The sequence below is a fragment of the Spinacia oleracea genome, chromosome 3 (assembly GCF_020520425.1).
Source record: "Spinacia oleracea cultivar Varoflay chromosome 3, BTI_SOV_V1, whole genome shotgun sequence".
In the NCBI taxonomy this organism is placed as follows: Eukaryota; Viridiplantae; Streptophyta; class Magnoliopsida; order Caryophyllales; family Amaranthaceae; genus Spinacia; species Spinacia oleracea.
The window spans coordinates 8,732,482-8,754,100 of NC_079489.1; the positions used below are offsets into that span (position 1 = coordinate 8,732,482).

The 21,619-nt window shown below is 35.5% G+C and overlaps 2 protein-coding genes across 3 annotated transcripts; both read right to left on the minus strand.

Annotated features, from left to right (window-relative positions):
• Window positions 1-410: 410 nt before the first annotated feature.
• On the minus strand, window positions 411-1,785 carry LOC110786062 (uncharacterized). Its single transcript, XM_021990567.2, has 2 exons — window positions 1,645-1,785; window positions 411-939 (listed from the first exon to the last, which is right to left on the minus strand). Exons 1-2 carry the CDS (start codon window positions 1,721-1,723, stop codon window positions 644-646), a joined length of 375 nt encoding a protein of 124 aa, XP_021846259.1. The 5' UTR covers window positions 1,724-1,785; the 3' UTR covers window positions 411-643.
• Window positions 1,786-7,309: 5,524 nt separating this feature from the next.
• Window positions 7,310-20,029, minus strand: LOC110786091 (uncharacterized). 2 transcript variants are annotated; one of them, XM_021990607.2, is made up of 7 exons: window positions 19,739-20,029; window positions 12,668-12,758; window positions 9,168-9,283; window positions 8,942-9,001; window positions 8,787-8,852; window positions 7,961-8,160; window positions 7,310-7,692 (listed from the first exon to the last, which is right to left on the minus strand). In XM_021990607.2, the coding sequence occupies exons 1-6, from the start codon at window positions 19,793-19,795 to the stop codon at window positions 7,969-7,971; spliced, it is 582 nt and encodes a 193-aa protein (XP_021846299.1). In that variant the 5' UTR covers window positions 19,796-20,029; the 3' UTR covers window positions 7,310-7,692; window positions 7,961-7,968. The 2 variants fall into 2 exon arrangements, with proteins under 2 accessions (XP_021846299.1, XP_021846298.1); XM_021990606.2 differs by having other exon boundaries at window positions 7,310-7,689; window positions 19,739-20,025.
• Between the last annotated feature and the right edge of the window lie 1,590 nt (window positions 20,030-21,619).

Sequence of the window (21,619 nt, forward strand, 5' to 3'; positions counted from 1 at the left end):
GTATAGTATTACGCACTTGAACCCATTAGTAAAGCAATGTAACTAATTAGTTAAACACTATAAGTAATTAGTTAAGCAATATAACCAAATAGTTAAGCAATCAAAATGGTCTTTTTGATAAGGCGGTTTTACACAAAAGTTGTCGTAAGTTAATTAATTAATAATCTTAATTATGTTAATTCAATTCGTATAGTATTACGCGCGTACAAGTGGTTCGATCACCATATGTACGTACCCTAGAGTAAAATTAAATCAAATTTAGTAGCAAGCCGGGCATATATATATATATATATATATATATATATATATATATATATATATATATATATATATATATATATATATATATGTATAGTTGTATATTGTTGCCATGCATGATGCATATATAGGTAGAACTTGTAGATGATAAATACATAAATTACATATATTATTATAAGGAAAAACCAAACACACGTACATGCATGCACTATAATAATATAATACATGGTTCCATAATTTATTTGGCATGGAACAAGTAAGCATAGAGCTTAAAAAGCCATGGAAATGGAAGCTGCAAGTAAGAAAGAAACAAGCATATAAAAGGTGGAAGCGAATTAAGAAAACACAGTATATATGCGTTGGTTGTTGAAGATCGATTTAGGTATTACCAAGTCCCAAAACACACCCCACCTGCAAGAGGTACATCAAGACATGTACCAGCACAACAATATGGTCCAAATATGCTGTTACAATACCAGCCTTCTGCTACACACTGCAAACCTTGATTAATATGACCATGACCATGACCATCATTAGTTTTTGTTTTTGGTTTCATAATCATCATATTTGGTTTTCGGTTTCCATTATCATTCATTTTTGGTTGTTGGATTATCACCACTTCTTCTACTATCATCACCGCCGGCATTTCTTCTGCATCTCTAGATGTTTCAACCGTTGTAGCTGTAGGAGGAAGTACATGCAAGCGCATATCAGATATGTATGAGCAATTACATATCAGAATAAAAGAAAAAATAGGAAAAAGGACAAAAAAAGAAATTAAATGGTACTCCCTCCGTCTCATAATTATCTTCCTGTTTGACCAAAAACACGGATTTTAAGAAAAGTGGAATATAGTACATGAAAAGGTGGAATAAAGTACAAATGATGATTGAGTTGTATGGAAAAGTGGAATAAAGTACATGTGAAAGAGAATATAGTACATGGAAAAAGTGGAATATAGTACATGGGTGGGGTTTTCAATTCAATTTTAATTAATATAGTACATGAGAAAGTGGGGATCTTAGTAGCCAAAATTAGAAACAGGAAGATAATTTTGGGACGCTCGTTTAGGAAAGCAGGAAGATAATTTTGGGACGGAGGGATACTTTTTAAAACAAAAATGGTATTTTTTTTACAGAATGGTACTTTTTTTGTGCAGAATGGTACTTTTTTTAACATGAATGGTACTTCCTTTTTTGTCTTTTAGCTATTTGTCTTTTAGTTGATATGTGTATTTCCACACATATCTGATATGCGAAAAAACAACCTCGTAGCTGTAGCTGTAGCTGAATCATGAATTAAGTATATATATTATATATAATTATTAAATAAATATAATAAATATAAATTTGATCTTCTAATTTTAATCAATATATCTATACGTACCTGTTGCAGTGCTCAACAAGAACAACATTGCTACAACAACTAGAGCAACCTGCACCATGTTAATTGAGACCCTCTTCATTATATATATTTTCTCAATCAACTTCAACTAAAACTCCTTTTCTTTTGTGTACTAATGCTAGCTTTTATTGCCCTATATTTTCCTATCACCCCCTCTTTCTTTTTATAGTATCAACCTTAGCTATTAAATCAGAATAAACAAATTAAAGGAACTTTATTATTTTAATTATACTCTTCAATTAAAAAGTTTGACAAATTAATTGCACGTTACTTACTTATCTAGCTGTAAGGAAAATTTAATTTCCAAGTTTAATTTAAATATTCTATGTGTGCGTTCCGCGATGATTATTTAACATCCATATTATACTTTTATTATATTCTTGCAATTATTTTGTCAAAGTCTCTTAGCCAATTCAAGTATTAATTATCTGAAAATTATTTATTTTTACATCCATAGTTGATCCCTCTCGTATCTCCTTCTCACACATAAGGAGAAAATATGAGAGGTGTACCTTACATGCATGTACTCTACTTACTTGAGTTAACAAAGTGAGTCAATAAGAAGAGATATAAGGAGAGGGCAATTGGGAAATCTCAGTACCATATATTTAAGATAAACGAATATAAAACGATATAGTTTTATGTTTCATAAATATCGCACCATCTTATTTTTTACACTATTTATTTTAGACCTTTGGTCATTTTTTGTGATTCCTACCTAAGAAAAATTGTAGTCATGTGAGATCTTGTTTGATTCGTATCAATATACATTTATAAATGTAATTTTTTTTATGATTTTTAATTATATATAATTCAAGATATTACGAGTCAAAGTATCGTTGGGAAGCGTAAAGTCAACCATAATACAATTTTTAAGAAACGATTGAAGTATATATATTCGCAAATATATTAAACGTAACTAAAATTCATAACTAAAAAAACGTCGGCAGACGTTTTTTTTTTAGAGAGAGAGGCTCTGCCTTCTCTCTAGAAAACCTAAGGCCTTTGTTAGAAAACACAAAACCCTAGCTAAATTTTCACAGCCGCCATCCTCCAAAACACTCAAATCTAGTATTATGCTTAGAGCAATCTCTCAGCTATGATGAATATGAGGTTAAGATCCATTCCTTTAGTCCTCTTTCGATCAAGAACTTTAGTGACAATGGCTCTACATTTTTCGATTAAATTTTTATTGGGAAATATCTTAGACCATTTATGGTCAAAGTTTATTGCTTTTCGGTAAAGGTTTTGGTGCCTCAGTCGGCTTTATCCTAAGATTGTTCATCCCAGAAAAAAACTTTAGCCCACGAAATATCTTGGTCGAACAAAAGAGATCCAGATCTAAACCAGACATGTAGATCTGAATTTCTCCAAGTTCTTCCATGCCGTATTTGTCTTCTTCAAAGCCCTCTTGTATCCAGAAGTGATGATTTTCTCAGATCGTCGTCATTGCAACCTCCCTCGTCATTGTCGGTGCCGACACCTCCGATGGATGCACCTATACTCACAATAAAGAAAGTTTGTAATAATTGTAAATGTAGTTGTAAAGTTATTATTAATTTTCTTCTAATTCTGGTTTTGTTTGATTTGTACATGCTGATTTTTTTAGTTGATTATAGGATAGAATTAGCTTAATTTTTTTCTATGGTATAGTGGGTTAGTGTAGCTTCAGTTTATAGTTTAAATTTAGCATTTTTTCTATAGTGTAAATGTAGTGTCGGGGCTTCGGGTTTGTAGTCTTCCGGAGGATGGAGCGTAATCATATATCGTTCGGCTAATCGTTTATCTTTGAAGCCTATTCACCAAGTTTACTTGGAACTGGAACTGAGGTAGTTCGAGGTTAGAGCCTAGTTTCATTGTACTTTTTATTCTACAAAAAGTGTTTTACTAGTTCGGAGTCCTTGTAATTCACCCATTCGAAAGAATGGTGTCAGGTAATCCGCCTGGGTTTTCTTTCCTTATCCAAAAAAAAAAAACTACACTGCAAAGACTCCCGCGAATATTGGGTAATGAGATACGAAAGATTGCATGAAATTAATTGATGCTGCAATTAATTTTCAAGGGATAATCATTATTAATTCTGATTCCGCAATCTTCATGGATAAGAACTACAATTAGATAACAATTTTAACACCCCTCGCGCTAGGCATGGTATGTCAATGTCATCTTCTAATCTCAGTCAATCGCCTTACTAAATATATGTAATTTTTTTAAGGAAACTTGCATATATTTTCTCTGTTCTTTGTTACCTTTGTTACCTTAAGCATTTTGATTTTTGACACTATTTATATACATCTATTTTAACCATCAATTGTAATTTGCACTTTAGAAAACATGTAATCACGTAGAGTATTGTTATAATCGTCCAACCCCGATCGAAAAGTTGGAGCTCCAGACATTTGTATTTACCTGCTACCACCTCAGCTTCAAAATGATCTTTATAGTTACTACTTGCACAAATGTTAAGACAAAAGAGAAATACTCCCTCCGTATGTTTTTAAGAGATACACTTGGTCGGGCACGGGTATTAAGAAGAATAATTGAATGAAATAAAATAATAAAGCAAGTGTGGTTGGATAGATATTTTAATAATTAAATATGTGGGGACCATGTCATTTTGGTGGGTGGAGGGTGGGGTGGGTTTATGAAAATATTTGTTTAATATGATGGTGGGTGATAGGGTATATTAGATGTATTATTTAATTAGATGGTGGGGTTGATAAGTTACTAAAAATGGCAAGTGTATCTCTTAAATAAATACGGCCGAAAAAGGCAAGTGTATCTCTTAAAAAAATACGGAGGGAGTAGTGTGTAAAAAGTTGGTGGATATAATAAAATATGGTAGATGGGTTAAAAAGGTGAGTGAGTGTAACAAAAAATAAAAGAATAAAGTAAGAGAAAGTGAGTAGAAAGTTGTAAATGTGGTAGGGTAAGAGGGATAAGATATAAATTTTAATGTTCAAAAATAGAATAAAGCAAAGTGTAAAGAAATTATGAAACGGCTTAAAACGAAAGTGTAAAGTTCATTTTGAAACGGATGTAGTAAAATGCAACTAGTGAATTCTGTCATCTTTGGTTTTTGACTATTTTTTAATCATTAATTTTCTCTTGGAATTTGTTAGGACCATTTGTCTAACCTAAACCTAACCTTAGTCTTTAAAACGTAGAAATTTTAACCTTAGGTTGGAACTTCATATGCAGCATCCTTGTGATATTTCCTACTTGTCCATAATTGTGTGTTTCTAACCATGTCTTTATGTGGTCCAAACCTTTGACTATTTATTGCATTTAGGGGTCTTAGTCCTAGCTTAGTATCATCAATTAGAGTCACGATCATCCATTAGTCGAGTACAAAGTTCAAGTAAAAGTCCATTGGTAGTTTTTGGATTTTTGTCTTTTAGGCCTGTGATCCAGTCCGGTCGAATTTTTGTCAAATTTCGCGCTCTACTTAGGGTTAAGAGACGCATGACTTACTAAAAATGTATGTATTCAATTCTCCATATTTTTGTAGAAGAGTCCAAAGCCCAATTTAGCACTAAAATATGAGTTTTTCTTAGTCTAATGAGGTTCATCTACCAAAAGTGCATTTAAAAGTCTAATTTCATAAGAGCATGAGCAATGGTTATATAAAAGGACTAGCTTGTAATTAAATAAAAGTTGGAGCTAGCTACTTCATCATTGTGGCAAAATATAACTTGTAGCTCTATAGAGGCAATTGGCTCCCTGGAGCTACAAGCTTTGTAAATCCAAATGGTCTCAAACAATATTATTGTGAGAGTAAGGATTATGTGGGGTCCACCAAACCTAAAATGGTTGTAGCTTACTAGCTTACCATTGTGAGATGTTGTAACTTGACCTTGACAAGTTGACTTGACAAATTGAAGTAGCAAAACAAAACAACAAAAGTTGTTACTTGCCATCACTCATGCTCTAATGAAAAGAACGGAAGCCCTCTGTATAGGCTACTTTTGAATCTATTAAGAGTTCAGCTCTATTACATGAGGTCCCTCTATTGTTGTTTAAATTACACAAGAAAATCCTCCCTGCAAAAATAAGTCCCACGATTTTTTTTAACAAAATGATCGAAAGGGTTATTCGTGTATGTCAGTATGTAAGAGCACTCTCACCAGTGAGGAAAAAAGTTCCTCACGAGTAAAAAACGGTGAGATTAATTTAGTTCGCACACCACACCAATGGGAGAAATGAGAAAAGCTCACGAGGAAAACAGAAAAATAACGCGAGGCGTTGTGTTTGAAGTATTTTGCTCGCACAAAAAATGGGACCCACTATATTCATTTTGCAGAGGAAAGTGACGTGCAACAGTTACCTTTTGTTTGGATCCAAGTGTAATTCATGTGCTCCAACCGTATAATTGCCATGAAAATGACAGTTTGTGGGTAAATGTTACCCTTTGATGCACAAAAATCCAAAAAATCAAGGAATTTTGCTCATTGCTGACTGGGCTACATCAACCAATCAAAAAATTTCTTTCAAATTGTAATTGTTCTATTGCTTAACAGCTAATTTTAGTTAAAAATAATTTAGTAAAAAAAATAAAATTACACCAACGGTCCTAAAATTTCAAGATCTATAAATAGAGACCCATCTTGCTATATTTCGACACACTTTCAAAAATCATTTTCTTAGTATTACTCCCTCCGTATTTATTTAAGAGATACACTTGGCCGGACACGAGTATTAAGAAGAAGAATTTGAATGAAATAAAATAATAAAGCAAGTGGGGTTGCCTAGATATTTTAATAATTAAACAAGGGGGGACCATGTCATTTTGGTGGGTGGGAGGTGGGGTAGGTTTATGAAATTATTTGTTTAATACTCCCTCCGTCCCTTAATACTCGACCTGTTTTGACTTTTTGCACTATTCACATAATTCACTTTGACCCTATTTTATTTATAATATATGAAAACAAATATTAGTATATAATATATTGTTGGCTTCATCTTAATATATACTTTCAAAATATTAATATTTTTATAAGTTTTTATAATATATAGTTAAAGAAATTGATAGTCAAAGTTGTACATTGACAAGCGTGTCCGGTCAAAACAGGTCGAGTATTAAGGGACAGAGGGAGTAGAATGGTGGGTCATATGGGTAAATTAGATGTATTATTTAATTAGATTGTGGGGTTGATAAGTTACTAAAAATGGCAAGTGTATCTCTTAAATAAATACGGCCGGAAAAGGCAAGTGTATCCCTTAAATAAATACGGAGGGAGTACTATAATTTGTGATAAATTCGAAAAATTACTGAAAATGTTCAGAAATATATATTTTCGATAATCCTTTTTCCGGTATTAATCTTAAATAATTGTTAGAATTCATTTAATTTATTAATATAATTGAATAAATACAAAATAGATTGAGTATATGGGAGATAGAAAGTGTGGTGGAGTTTAGTGAATAGTAAAAGTAAAAGTGGTGAGGAGTTTCTTTTTAGTTCATTGGTGGGATGAATTTGTTGTAGAAAAATTTGTTTGTGAGGAAAGTGATGTGGAGGAGTAAGAAAGTGATAGAGAGATAGTGGTGAGATTTTCTTTTCCCCCATTGGTGAGAGTGGTCTAAGTGTAACATGATAAAAAAACATTTCAGGAGCATAAACTGAACCTCAATAAGAGTGACATAGTTTGACACAACCAAAAACTTGTTCAACTGTAATGGTTAATATGTTGCAATTCTGGAATGGTACAACCACACTGCCATGAAGTATTTTACAAACATTTCAGGATAGCCCCTGAAACCAACTCACAGTGAGAGAATGTCAACCTCAGTCAATACATTTTTCTATGAACGTCCCAGCGAGGTACAGCCATACAGTGAACATGTTATGTCAATATACATCTCAAGTTGTCAGAGATTTGAAGCTCGAGGCAACGCCATAAGCAAATGCCCAATGCACCTTTAGTTTTCACCACAAAAACCCCAAGAATTGCCTACAATTTCTACACGTAAAATGGTAAGTTTTTTCGCCACTTCCTTCAGAAAAGATAATCGCCTTTAGTCAACCTGCTACAAGTGTGAAATACAAAAATAAGCATACATGATTCGCCTGCATTATGACTTTAAAATAAATATACTCCCTCCGTCCCAATTTAATTGTCGCACTAAGATTTTCACAGTGTTTTATGCGATAAATTGTTGTATGCTTATCTATTATAGTTTAATGCCATAAAAGGAAATGTGACAATTAAACTAGGACGGACGTAAATGGAAAGTGTGACAATTAAATTAGGACGGAGGGAGTATTAAAAAAATAAAACAGATATAAGAATATAACCTGATCAATCAGATGGATGATGCCCCCAGAGACGAGTATCCTGCAGCTCTTACCTCTTTGAGAGTGCTAGATAACCAATCCAGACCCTCGTATAGACCATCTCCCTTTAGAGCACAAGTCCCCTGAATATGCCATTTCCTGTTTTTGAGATCAAAAAGACCTAGCCCTTCACAAACTTCCATCGGTGACATGGCTCCTCTCTGCAAACAGAAGATTCTCTTCGTGAGCCATGGAGCATTAAGATAAAATATTCTGTAACCTGTATCTACGATAACTCTATGCAATGACCCAAACACTGCAAACAAGTCATCTAAGAGTTCAAAGATCTTTTCTGCAGAACAGCTTAAATTGCAGGATTAACCTAACTGTTGACGGGTTATCATTTTTATATTTCTGACTACCAGTAATAGACTAACAGTCAGGTGTGACATGAAATTGCGAATGACAACAGCATGGGAGGGCATATAATAGTGATTAATGACTATTGCTGACTATTTGAAGGTGAAAATCCTGCACATTGCCTAGAAGGCAAACAAATTTGACAGAAATAAATGGAGTGTGTAGCAATGATTCAATAGTCTAAAGGGTGTAAAGGGAAATGGCCTCATCAGTCTAATGTTTAAACCCTCTGTCACTATAAAATGTAAGACAAGTAATCTGGTCTCATCTCATGATTGGAGAATGTCATGCCCAGTGTGTGCAGTGTAAATTTGGGCATCCCAAAACATTAAGTCATCGGGTATTTAGGTGAGATCTATACAGGGTTATCGTTTCAGTTGATGTATACAATTATATACAGAAATTTGAAGGAATAGTAACCTCGTACCATATCTTGCTTATTTGCAAACACCAAAATAACACTGTTAAGCATGAATGGATCATTGATGATAGCCTGAAAGAGATAGAGGACGTCAGTTTAAGATATTGATTGGTATTCCAAAATCCAAACAATGGAACTCTTCCCAGATCATCATAGGTCACCTGAAACTCTAGCTTCGCTTTTCCAATTCGATCCCGATCCAAGGAATCAACTACATAGATCTGCAATCATAGAATGGATAAGCTTAGGATAAAGTACCACATTCCCCTAAGAGCGCAGAACATGGCATTAAATAAAAAAGATAAGCGAAGAAACATAAAAACTGTCCGCATCAGAAGATAAAAAGCATATGAATATGATAAAGACTTAATATAAAAGAACTAATACCAGTCCATCTGTATTGTTGAAGTAATGCCTCCAAAGTGGTCTAAGTTTTTCTTGACCACCAACATCCCACACAGTGAAAATCACATTCTTGTACTGAACTTTTTCAACATTGAAACCTGCAACATCAGATTGAAATTTCTGATTAAATCTTTTCCTTTTGAGGAAGTTTCTACTAAAAAAATTGAAAGGAAGTTTCTGATGGTATATTAAGACCTTCAACCTAGAAAATAACACCAATGGCCATAGGAAAATACATGTTGAGCAAAAACAACAGACAGTTGGGTTCTTCTTAAAGCAGGTTCTAACAAAATTACACCACTGGCATATCATGCCACAGCGGTAGCTTGTGATCCTGAAGAGTGTGTATAGATGCATGGTTGCCTTGTCCTGAAGAGTGTGTACAGCTGCTGAGATGCATGGTTGCCTTGTCTATACCATATTTCTAATTCCTTAGAAATAAGTGAAAATACCATTTTACAAAGAGATTTCAACAGAACTCACCAATAACTAGAAAAATACATTATTAATTCCAAACGAACAAAGATACATTTCCTTAACAATTGATGAAGTGAAATATGTGAAAAAATGATGAAAGTAGGACATGTAACCCAGAGCCATATGATTCCTTAGCAAGCCAATCTGAAAGGACTCCACAAAAGGCTCCAAAAAATCTACAATTACTCCTGACGGACACCACATCTAATCACATCTGCATATAACCTTATATAAAAGGAACTATAAATAACTAACCCCTAGATAATCAGATCCAACAAGCTTTACGAACACACTCTTTGTCCCTCCATTACTTTTAATTACAAAGCAGTTTTTTAGCCTTCAAAATCTAACTAGATTACTGCAATTCTTCTTTCCAATTCCCTCCCATAGTTGCATGAGGCATCATCCCACGGCTTCACTAGTACAAGAGTTATATATACTCCGTAGTTTAAGAATCAGACCTACAGAAAAAAGCTCACCCCCAAAAGATACTTCCTGGGATGAGGCCGACTGAAGAAAGGATCTTATTTCTAAATTTAGCCTAGCTTTTTATCATTTATCAACCAATTTGGCCTAACTTTTTATCATTTATCAACCCAATACTTACTCAAGCCTTTTTTCAAATATTCGATGAAAAACAACAATTCTATTCTAAGTACCCTCTTACTGCGATGTGCAAGCCCCTCTTTATATTAGATAATACAGGTACAACAAATAAACTTTAAGAGAAAAAATAATAATACAAGACTTTGAATCAGCACCTACTAAGAAACCCTTTCTCAAACCCAACTCTTCATAATTAACAGAAATTTCGAAATCATTTTACTCCCTATATTTGATTTTCCTAGAAAATACTTGGGACGAAGTTGAAAAACTGAGCCCCATTTTCCAAGAAGATCCTGCAAATAGCCACATATGCCAAGAGAAACTGCCCGACCAAATTTTAAGGCAGTGAACCATCCACAGTATCTGGTACTATCTACAGGGCCTTAATCATCCTTATTAAACCACTGAACATTAGCTAACCCACTGATCTGACTGAAAGTCCAAACAGATAGCCTAAGCTTCTCTAACAGAGTAACAGTAGATACTAGAGTACTAGACCATCATCGGAACACGCGAACAGAGAACAATCATCCCTTTCATTAAGATCAGTCCACCATGAGCTTTAACATTATTATCAAAAAAGGCTTGCCTGCACTTACAAGTAACCAACTCCGCTAAAGTATTATCAGAATTTCTTCCTGACTTCACACTCCCCACGAGCCAACCAACCATCCTTACCACTTGTACCAAAATTTCTCCTGGCCTATGAGTCACCTATCGCAACAAGCCCTTTTTATTTCCTCATTGAAAAACACATCCTAGTGCCTAGAAAGATACCCAGGGAAACCACCCCCTTCACCACACTTAGCCTTCAACCACTTTTCCAATCAACATTAAATTTTCAAGGATTGATTGGGTGTTTGGGATAATCCCACATATCATTCAGTTTTAAGATGATTTTTCCAGATTAGAGGAGGGTGACTTGCATCTTGATAACTTAGTTCCTAAAAATCATCATAATAAATAAATTGCTTAACGGCAGTTCATTTTGAAGCCAAATCTCCTAAGGCACAATGTGTTTCTCAACAGTTCTGGTATACAGAATAATGTTTAAAAGGTAGGCATGAACATATGATTTGCAAGTCATTAAAAAGTATATAGACGAGCCTAGTTGCCTTTTTCCTGGTCATCCTTCACTTGCACAATCATCTTAGCTCTATGGACCAAGTTACTTAAGACTGATTAGTGTGCCGTACTTCTTTACATACTTGACACCTTTTTGTCCCGGGGGTTGATGGCATGCTAGAAAATCAGAACTACTAAAAGCATACTCTCTCTCTCCATAGTCACCCATTTTGTAGTTGTTCCTCATTTCTGCCCATTTATCCTAATTAATTATATCGCAAAGCTAGTGGTCCTCTCAAGTTGGAGGCTTTTACCTGGATTTCTATGCTTGCAATAGTCTAACAAACTCTAATGGTGACAGAAACTTCTTTTTCTTTCTTGCTGCTGTCTATGCTTAGTGCCAGTTTGAGAATAAGTGCTTATTGATTTTGTCACAACCAACCATTTCCATAGGAGTGACAGCCCCTTGGAGCTAATTAATGAAACAGATTGGAGCTTGAACATGAAAAAAAAATTGCCGCTTGCAGCAGTCTAGCGGTGGCTTGTAAGATTGACAATTTTTCAACAATCCAACTATCCAAGCATTGGCCTCAAGAGTAGTCGCTTAAGCATAAGGAAAGAAGCAAGCTATTTAAGTTACCAATTCAATGCCACTCTAGGTTTGTTCCCAACTATGAATTTCAAAGATACACTCCACCTAATAACAGAACAAAAAACAAAAAACTGGATATAGCTTTTATTTTACTGGTATAAATACTTTGCTGTCGTTTTGCGTCTCCTTTGTCACAACATTGTAAAAATGATTTACCAGTCAGCAAAATTTTCTTAGAGATTGGGTTTTATCCAGATAATTGAGATACAGAAGGTCGAGTTGAAAAGATTTTACAGCCAGCTTAGGAATGACAAGCCCACTAAGGTTAAATTCTTAATTCCACAATTTCGAGTATGTGAGATGGAGACCTACCAAACCAAACAAAAGTTAACTTCTCTTTGCAATTGAACAAATAAAGTACAGCAGTTCAACTTGCAAGTCTGAAAGATGGAGACCAAACTAAACCAAAGGAAAATGGAACCAGAATAATGTAAAATACATCATCCTGAAGCTGACGACAGCAACAAAAATTAAAGCTGAAGAGTCAATCAAGATAGAGAAATAAAAGGAAAAGGAGGGTCCATGAGAGCGGAAGTAAGCCCAAGGTTTAAAATTAGTATACTGGTCAATGGTCATTAGGCAGCGACAACCCCTGACAGGACAACCACAGCCATTCCTAGACTAATTCACAGTAGAGTCACGCTTCAAAGTACAAAAGCAAATTAAATGTTATGAGATGTACCAATTGTTGGAACAGTAGACAGAACTTCCCCAATATGCAGTTTGTACAATATAGTTGTTTTACCGGCTGCATCAAGACCAAGCATTACAACCTAAGACAACTCAATCAAAAAATGAATTATCAGATAATATACTCAAGCTCAAGCACCAATTAATTGAAAGAATTTCAGGGCAAAAAAAAATGCAGCATTGTGCAAAAAGATTGAAAACAGAAAACAAGGATCAACTCAAATAACAGGAAAAAGACAGTACTTTTTGTCGATACACAAACCAGACCCTAGTCGGACCAAGCACTTAGAGAATCTCTTCAATAGCAGCTCACCCAATCCCCACAATATGACTTGTAATACTCACCTAAGTGACAGATGGCCCAAGAAAAACCTGTTCCAAAACACAATGGCAATGGCTGGGGTAACTCACCACTACTCTTATACGAGTATTTATTGTCAAGTACCAATAACTTTCCTAATTGAAACAAACTTCCCATATTTATACTTCAACAGAAACACCACACTCTAATTGAGTAATTCTCCAGCCTCCATTATCCACTGCAGAAGTTCGATGTTATATAGTCCCGCATCAGCACCCACAAGGCCACAACATTATATTAGCATCACTACACACTAGTAATAACTACATAAAACTCTCTGAATCAAATGCTATCATTCATTCAAACTTTTTAACATCTAACTTCGACAGCCAATTTATCTCAAATTAAGTTGAATGACAAAATGAAAAATAATGTTGTCTAGAGTACGAAAGAGAGTTTTCATAGTACTACTTTTCTATAATATCAATACATCATACAATTAACAGTTGAAATTCAACACTAAAAACTGTGGAATGATCAATCAAACCAGCTCTTTTGCCACATCCCCAACCCCTCGACCGATAGACCGACCCCTGTGCTCCAATATTCATTCTACTAGCAAACTCTGTTAAGCTTATGAGCATTGCATTAACTCAGCTTTGAGCATAAGATCATCTCGTGCAAAACAAGCAATTCACATGAGCTGCCATGCTGGCATATTCTGTTATTGTAGCTCCCTTATTTCTAGGAGTTAGTTGTAACAGTTTTTAGTAGCTTCTAGAATTAGCTTAAGCTATAAAAGGCAAGCACCATTGTAATAATTATTCATTCAGTTTTTGATCAATAAACAAAAACAGCATAAACTCTTTCTTCCAGATTGTTTTTCTTTCCAGATTTTGTCATGGTATCAGAGCAGAATCGAAGATTCTTGGCTCATTTTTTCTGAAAATTCCGCAAAAATTCTTTCTGATTGATTCTGTTCTTCCTGATTCTGATTGCACTGATTTTCTGGTGTTAATAGCAATTTCGAAGTTTAAACTCCAAACTTCTTTCTATATTCCTGATCTTCTGATTCTTAATCCAAAGAGCTACTTCTAAAATGGCTGTTGAAGATTTTGATTCAAGTGCAGAAACCTCAAGACGAAATTCTGTATTGCCTCCTAATCAAGATCCTGCAAGTATCTACTATATTCATCCATCAGACGCAAATTCAACTCAGTTGGTTACATTCAAGTTTAATGGTGAAGGATTTGCTAGCTGGAAGAGGTCAATGCTGCTGGCATTGTCAGCAAAGAATAAGATTGGTTTCATTGATGGAAGCTACATCAAACCTGATCCTGGTTCAATGGAGAGTAAGGCTTGGGAAAGGTGCAACGATTTGGTGTGTTCTTTAATTCTAAGTAATCTGGATGATAGGATTGCTAAGAGTGTGATGTTTCTGAAATCAGCCAGAGATGTGTGGACTGATTTAGAAGACAGGTTTGGTTTTGCATCTTTGGCACAGATTTATTCTCTTGAACAAAAGCTAGCTGAAATCACTCAAGGAGATAAGAATATTTCAGAGTTTTTTACTGAAATTAAATCTGTTTGGGATGCAATTGAGGAAGCAAATCCTATGCCATATTGCACATGTAACAACTGCACTTGTAATGTCACTAAGAAGTTTTTTCAGAGGCAACAGGAGAGGATGGTGATGCAATTTATGATGAAGCTTAATGATCAGTTTGCTACTATCAGAGGAAATGTATTAATGGTGCCTACTTTGCCTAAAGTATCTGAGGCATACAGACTGTTTGCTCAAGAAGAAAGACACAAAGAAATTTCACACTCTAACAAACAAGTGGAGACACTGGCCTTTGCAGCTGAAAAGAGACGTTTTGGAGGAGATCATTGGAATAACAACAACAACAAAACATTCAAAACACAGCAGACTGGTGGTGGTTTTCAAACTGGAAACACAAACAGATATGGAAGAACAGGTTCTAGCTATTTTTGCACACACTGTCAAGTGCAAGGACACAGTGTGGATAGATGTTTCAAGATTCATGGTTATCCACCAGGTTTCAAAGGTTCCAGAGATTCTAAAGTAGCTGCACTCTCATCTGGCACTAATTCTAATTCTGATGTTTGTGCTGAAACACAGACTGTGACTGCTCCCACAATAACAACTGAACAGTACCAGCAACTCTTGGATATGATGTCTAAACAACAACAGCAACAAACTTCTGGAAATCAGACCAATCTTGCTTTGATGGCAGGTATATGCTTACTATCACAATCTAATTCTAAATGGCTGTTAGATAGTGGTGCATCTGACCATTTCTGTCATGATTTGTCTCAATTCACTACCTATAAACCAGTTGACATACAAAACACCTTTATAACCATACCAGATGGAAGTAGAATTCCTGTGACTCATATTGGTTCTGTGGTTTTAAATTCTGACATAACTCTACAGAATGTTTTATATGTTCCAAACTTCAAGTACAACCTTATATCTGTCCACAAATTGTGTCAAGATCTGAAGTGTGAAATTCGATTTACTCATGATCAGTGTTTTGTCTGTTGTCAGAAAGGGAACTTGATTCCTCTTGGTGAGGTGAAATCAGGTCTGTACAATGTGGGAGAATTGCAGCAGAAGAAACAAGAACATGTTTGTAATACAGTTTGTTCTAGTTCTGTAGACAATGCTAAACTTTGGCATTTAAGATTAGGACATCTGCCTTTTAGTCAATTGAAGTTAATAAATCCTAAGTGTGAGGTGAATACTTGTATACAGGATACAATTTGTCAAGTATGTCCTGCTGCTAAACAGACTAGAGTTAGCTTCCCTCACAGTAGTATAAAGACTATTGCTCCTTTTGAGTTGATCCACCTTGATGTATGGGGTCCTCACTCTGTTAAAACACCCTCTGGATGTAATCAATTCTTGACGATTGTAGATGATTACAGCAGATTTACTTGGATACATTTGTTGAAAAATAAGAGTGATTCTGTTATTGTCATGACTGATTTTCTTAATATGGTTCAGACACAGTTTGGAGTCATGGTTAAATGCATTAGGTCTGATAATGCTAAAGAGTTGTGTGAAGGGGAAATGAAGAAACTATGCCTAAAGTTTGGAATTATGAATCAAACTAGCTGTAGTGATACACCACAACAAAATGGGGTGGTAGAAAGGAAACACAAACACCTTTTAGAGACAGCCAGAGCTTTGTACATTCAATCCAAAGTACCAGCTAGGTTTTGGGGTGAATGTGTGTTATGTGCTGCATATCTGATCAATAGGATGCCTTTGCAGTCAATCAATCTTGATACCCCACATTTCAGATTATACAAGAAAACCACTGATTTGTCTCACCTAAGAACATTTGGATGTCTGTGTTATGTATCTACAACCAAAGTAGGGAGAACTAAACTGAATCACAGAGCTACACCATGTGTTTTCTTAGGATATTCCACTTCTCAGAAAGGATACAAGGTTCTAGAACTTGATACAAACAAACTGTTTGTATCAAGGGATGTTCACTTCCATGAAAAACACTTTCCCTTCCACATTTATCACAAACACAGTTCTTCTGATCATCCCTATATCCATGCCATTTATCTACCTGCTGTCACATCACCTGTAATCTTTGATACACCAGATTTTTCTTCCCCAGAAACCACATTTCCCTCACCTAACTCACCTTCATCTAACTCATCTCCTACCATCCAGCAACATCACAGCTCACCAAACACCATATTTCCTTCACCACACTCAACACCTACATACACTCAACCTGTTTCTCCATCTAGTTCAAACAATGATGCTCTTCATCCCTCATCTAGCCCTTCTGATGTTCCTTCTCCACCTGATTCTCACAGACAAGATACTGTTGAGAATGCTTCTACAATTCCACCACCTAGACAGTCTACAAGAACACACAGAAAACCATCATACCTAGACTCATACCAATGCTACTCATCTGTTCTAGATCCAGAATCCATCATCTCTCCACAGTACACTCAACATTGGTGCAATCTGGTTTCTTTTGACACTTTTCCTGCAGAATTTCAGGCTCTCTTGTCACAACTTTGTGATATTACAGAGCCTTTATCCTATGATGAAGCTGTACAACATCCACTATGGGTGGAAGCCATGCAAAAGGAACTCAATGCACTTAATCATAACTTGACATGGGAACTGGTAAAGTTACCTAAAGGAAAAAAGGCAATTGGGTGCAAGTGGGTATTCAAAATCAAGTTGAAATCAACAGGGGCCCTGGAAAGATGTAAAGCAAGACTTGTTGCAAAGGGGTTCAACCAGAAATATGGAATAGATTATGAAGAGACTTTCAGTCCAGTGGTTAAAATGACAACTGTGAGATGCCTGATTGCTGTTGCAGCAAGCAGAAATTGGCCTCTCTATCAGCTAGATGTCAATAATGCATTTCTCCATGGAGATTTGAAAGAAGAGGTGTACATGCAAGTTCCTGAAGGTGTTGATAATCCTGACAATAAAGTATGCAAGCTACTCAAATCTATTTATGGCTTAAAACAAGCTTCAAGGCAATGGCATGAGAAACTTCTGACTGCTCTTGAAACACAGGGTTTTATTCAATCCAAGCATGATTACAGTCTGTTTATTCATAGAGAACATGGTCATATCAGCATTGCAGCAGTTTATGTTGATGATATCATTCTTACTGGTACAGATCCCAACAAGCTTGCTGCATTGAAAGCTTATTTGCATCAGGAATTTAGCATCAAGGATTTGGGGAAACTTAATTACTTTCTAGGGATTGAAGTTGGTTATTCAACTGAAGGGATCATCCTTAGTCAAAAGAAGTTTACCAAAGAGTTGCTCAGTGATTGTGGTTTTGACATCACAAAGAAGGCCATAACACCACTTCCAGTGAATGTGAAGTTGACATTGTCTGATGGAGAGTTGTATTCTGACACAGAAAAATACAGATCATTGGTTGGGAAACTTAACTTTCTAACCAACACTAGACCTGATTTGTCCTTTGCAGTTCAGTTACTAAGTCAGTTTCTACAACACCCTAGAGTACCTCACATTGCAGCCTTACATCATACATTAAGGTATCTGGCTCACACTGCAGGGCAAGGAATATTGTTGAAAGCTTCAGATAGTATCAGCTTACAAGCCTTTTCAGACTCAGATTGGGCTTCATGTCCAGATTCTAGAAGATCCATCACTGGTTATGTGTTACTCTTAGGAGGATCACCAGTCTCATGGAAGTCTAAAAAGCAAAACACAGTCTCAAAGTCATCTGCAGAAGCAGAATACAGGGCAATGGCTGCAGCATCAGCTGAAGTAACTTGGTTGGTTAATTTATTAGAGGATATGGGAGTCATCAATCTCAAACCTATTAGTCTCCACTGTGATAATCAGTCAGCCTTGCATATTGCTAGAAACCCAGTTTTTCATGAAAGAACAAAACATATTGAGATTGATTGTCATTTTACTCGTGACAAAGTGTTGGAAGGGCTACTACATCTTGCATACTTGCCTACTGAAAATCAGCTAGCAGATGTGTTTACCAAACCACTTTCTTCTGCACAGTTTCAACAACTACTGTCCAAGATTGGAACATGTGATGTTCCATCTTGAGGGGGACTGTTAAGCTTATGAACATCCATCTTGAGGGGGACTGTTAAGCTTATGAGCATTGCATTAACTCAGCTTTGAGCATAAGATCATCTCGTGCAAAACAAGCAATTCACATGAGCTGCCATGCTGGCATATTCTGTTATTGTAGCTCCCTTATTTCTAGGAGTTAGTTGTAACAGTTTTTAGTAGCTTCTAGAATTAGCTTAAGCTATAAAAGGCAAGCACCATTGTAATAATTATTCATTCAGTTTTTGATCAATAAACAAAAACAGCATAAACTCTTTCTTCCAGATTGTTTTTCTTTCCAGATTTTGTCAAACTCAATAGATTGAATTCATCAATCAAACCAGCTCTTTTGCCACATCCCCAACCCCTCGACCGATAGACCGACCCCTGTGCTCCAATATTCATTCTACTAGCAAACTCAATAGATTGAATTCATCAATCAAACCAGCTCTTTTGCCACATCCCCAACCCCTCGACCGATAGACCGACCTCTGTGCTCCAATATTCATTCTACTAGCAAACTCAATAGATTGAATTCATCAACATATATAAGGAAACTATACAGGCTGCAAACGACACAATGTCAGCTCATCTTCTTTTACATTACGTTTCACACAAGAAAAAATTCCCCTTATCATACTTGCTTCTCCTCTATGTTGCTCAACTCTTCAATTCACCTCAAGTACCCACTCCAGGTTTCTCCACACTTCATTTTCGGCCAAAATCAAGGGAACTTTTTTAAAAAAATACCCGTGATAGACACTTCGTGTTCGACACGAGTACCCAAGTCCGAGTAACATAGCTTCCCCACGGCCCTCTCAAACGAACAGTTATTCAACAAAGCATTGCCACTTTACAATTACAACAACAAATAAATACACAAACAACCCAATCATAAGGATTAAGGAGCAAAATCAACAAACAATACCATCATATCAATCGAATAATACGCGGGAATCATCATCAAATTATGTGCAAGTGTAACCTAATAATCAATTATTACGATGAAAACCAAACATAATACAAGCAAAATTCAGTGATTATATAATCATAGAAACAAACCCATATGAAACAAAATCAAAAATCATCAACAACCCAAATGAAATCGTCAAATGAATCAAAAAGGAAGAACAACTAACCCTCATTTCAGTGTTGCCAAAGAAAGTGTCAAACAGCTTGCGAAATGCTTGACCCATTTGTGAAGAACTCTAGCACTACTATCCCCACCACACCGATCTCTTCAGAAATTGCAGAGAATTCGAGAAACTTGAGGGAAGATTAAAAAGGGTTGAAACAAATTTGAGAAGAAATGATCAACTATGATGACTTGAAATGAGATTTCTAATTGTTTGGGTTTGTGGGTGATCAAACAAGGAAGGAGAGGAGAGAGAAAATTGGTGACATATCACCTCGTAGCGTTTGTTTTATTCAACTTTGTTCCTCCGGCTATTCTATTTTTACTTTTTACGAAAAAGTAAATTCTTGTAAGAGACGATCCGAAGGTGTATTTAATTTTCGTTTTTGTTTTAGTTACATCCGTATTCGATCCGCCCATGCTTTTAAACCTTGAGCTCTCTAAACAACTTGAATATTTGATGTTACCACCAAGACAACAAAGTTATGACATCTTGTCCTAGTGATTCGAATTTTCCACTTTATTTATACTTCATTTTGTGTTTTATTCGTACCAAAAAAAAAATCAAGAGAAAAAAGTTTTCATTAACCCTTGTATCACTTTTGATTAATTATTCTAAAGATGTTTGTAGGTCAGCCAAATCCCCGTGTCTTGAGGCCAAGAGAATACGGCCTATGCTAAACCCCACGTGTCTCGGGTCAGGCCAAAAGTTTTAAAATGGTGGTCCAGGCCCACGTATCCTCGGGACGGATCGTGCTTTCATGTCTAAGTCTAATTTCACTCATTTTAACGTGATGTGTCGTGTGGCATCGTGTCTTGTCGTGTTTTTCCAAAAAAATTGATCTGAGTCCGTCCCACAACTCCATACTCGTGTTGGGTTGTGTCGTGTTTCGGGTCGGATCTGCCAAGTGTCACCTTTAATGATATCTTAGGGCAATAGCAATAAGAGGGCTGTGTTGCATTTTAGAGGTTTGTAGATAAACCTCACTATTTTTGAAAAAAGTTATAAAACCAAAGATTACTAAAAAGTAAGTGGTTTGTTTTTTCCATGTATGCAAAATATTTTAATTTTTTTTTTTTTGTTTTGTTTTGTTTTGTTTTGTTTTAAATGAGATGAATGAAATTGGGTCCATATATAAACCTTTGTATAGGTTTGTATATTGTTGGTAGAGGGTTCATTACAATCAAGGTTTGTAAAATGATGATGCGGCATGAAAATAAACTTCATTAAAGTTTATTCTATTGCTATTTCCCTTAGTGTCTTACTATCAATCTAAAAGGGAAATATGATAACCATTGCCTTCCTTTGACCGGGTACTCGGTCCCGCTCACCCCTACCATGAGGTCACTAAATAAAATGTGATTTTTCTGTATCCACCATGTACAATTTTCCAGACTAGATAGTCACGATGTTCTTTATTTAAAATGAAAGTATTATAAATACAACTTCATACTCAAATTTAAATACTACGTTATTTTACTACATCGTTCAACTCAAGTTGGATCTTAAGTTGCTTGATTTTCGTTTATTTGACTCAATTTAAAACTTTGTAAGACTTTCTAAGTTCAGTGTTACAAATTTTTTATCTTACTTAGAGAGTTATTTTTTGTTGACATAAGAAAACACGAAAATTGGGACTTCCTAGGAAGAAAAGGTGAGTCCATTGGTTGACAACAAGTTGGTGAAATAGAAAAGTGAACTTTCTAGAAATTTCCACTTCCCATAAAATGTAGGAATTTACTTAACTAGCTCTTCTTAGGCAATTATCTCCCTTGTTTCCAACCAAACCATTTTGGAAAATTCTCATGAATTTGATTATCGAAGTTTATTCCCATAAATTTGAAATTCATGAAAATTTCTACTTCCTATATGAATCAAATGACA

What these genes read in the sequence shown, in the direction of transcription:
- LOC110786091 (XM_021990607.2), bottom strand. Translation starts at nt 19,795, where the DNA reads ATGGGTCAAGCATTTCGCAAGCTGTTTGACACTTTCTTTGGCAACACT. An exon ending in GTCTACTGTTCCAACAATTG is followed by an intron (nt 9,284 to 12,667) that starts GTACATCTCATA and finishes CTGATGTTGCAG; the next exon opens with GTTTCAATGTTGAAAAAGTT. An exon ending in TTGCAAATAAGCAAGATATG is followed by an intron (nt 8,161 to 8,786) that starts GTACGAGGTTAC and finishes TTCTGTTTGCAG; the next exon opens with AGAGGAGCCATGTCACCGAT.
- LOC110786062 (XM_021990567.2), bottom strand. Translation starts at nt 1,723, where the DNA reads ATGAAGAGGGTCTCAATTAACATGGTGCAGGTTGCTCTAGTTGTTGTA. An exon ending in CTTGTTGAGCACTGCAACAG is followed by an intron (nt 940 to 1,644) that starts GTACGTATAGAT and finishes TTCCTCCTACAG; the next exon opens with CTACAACGGTTGAAACATCT.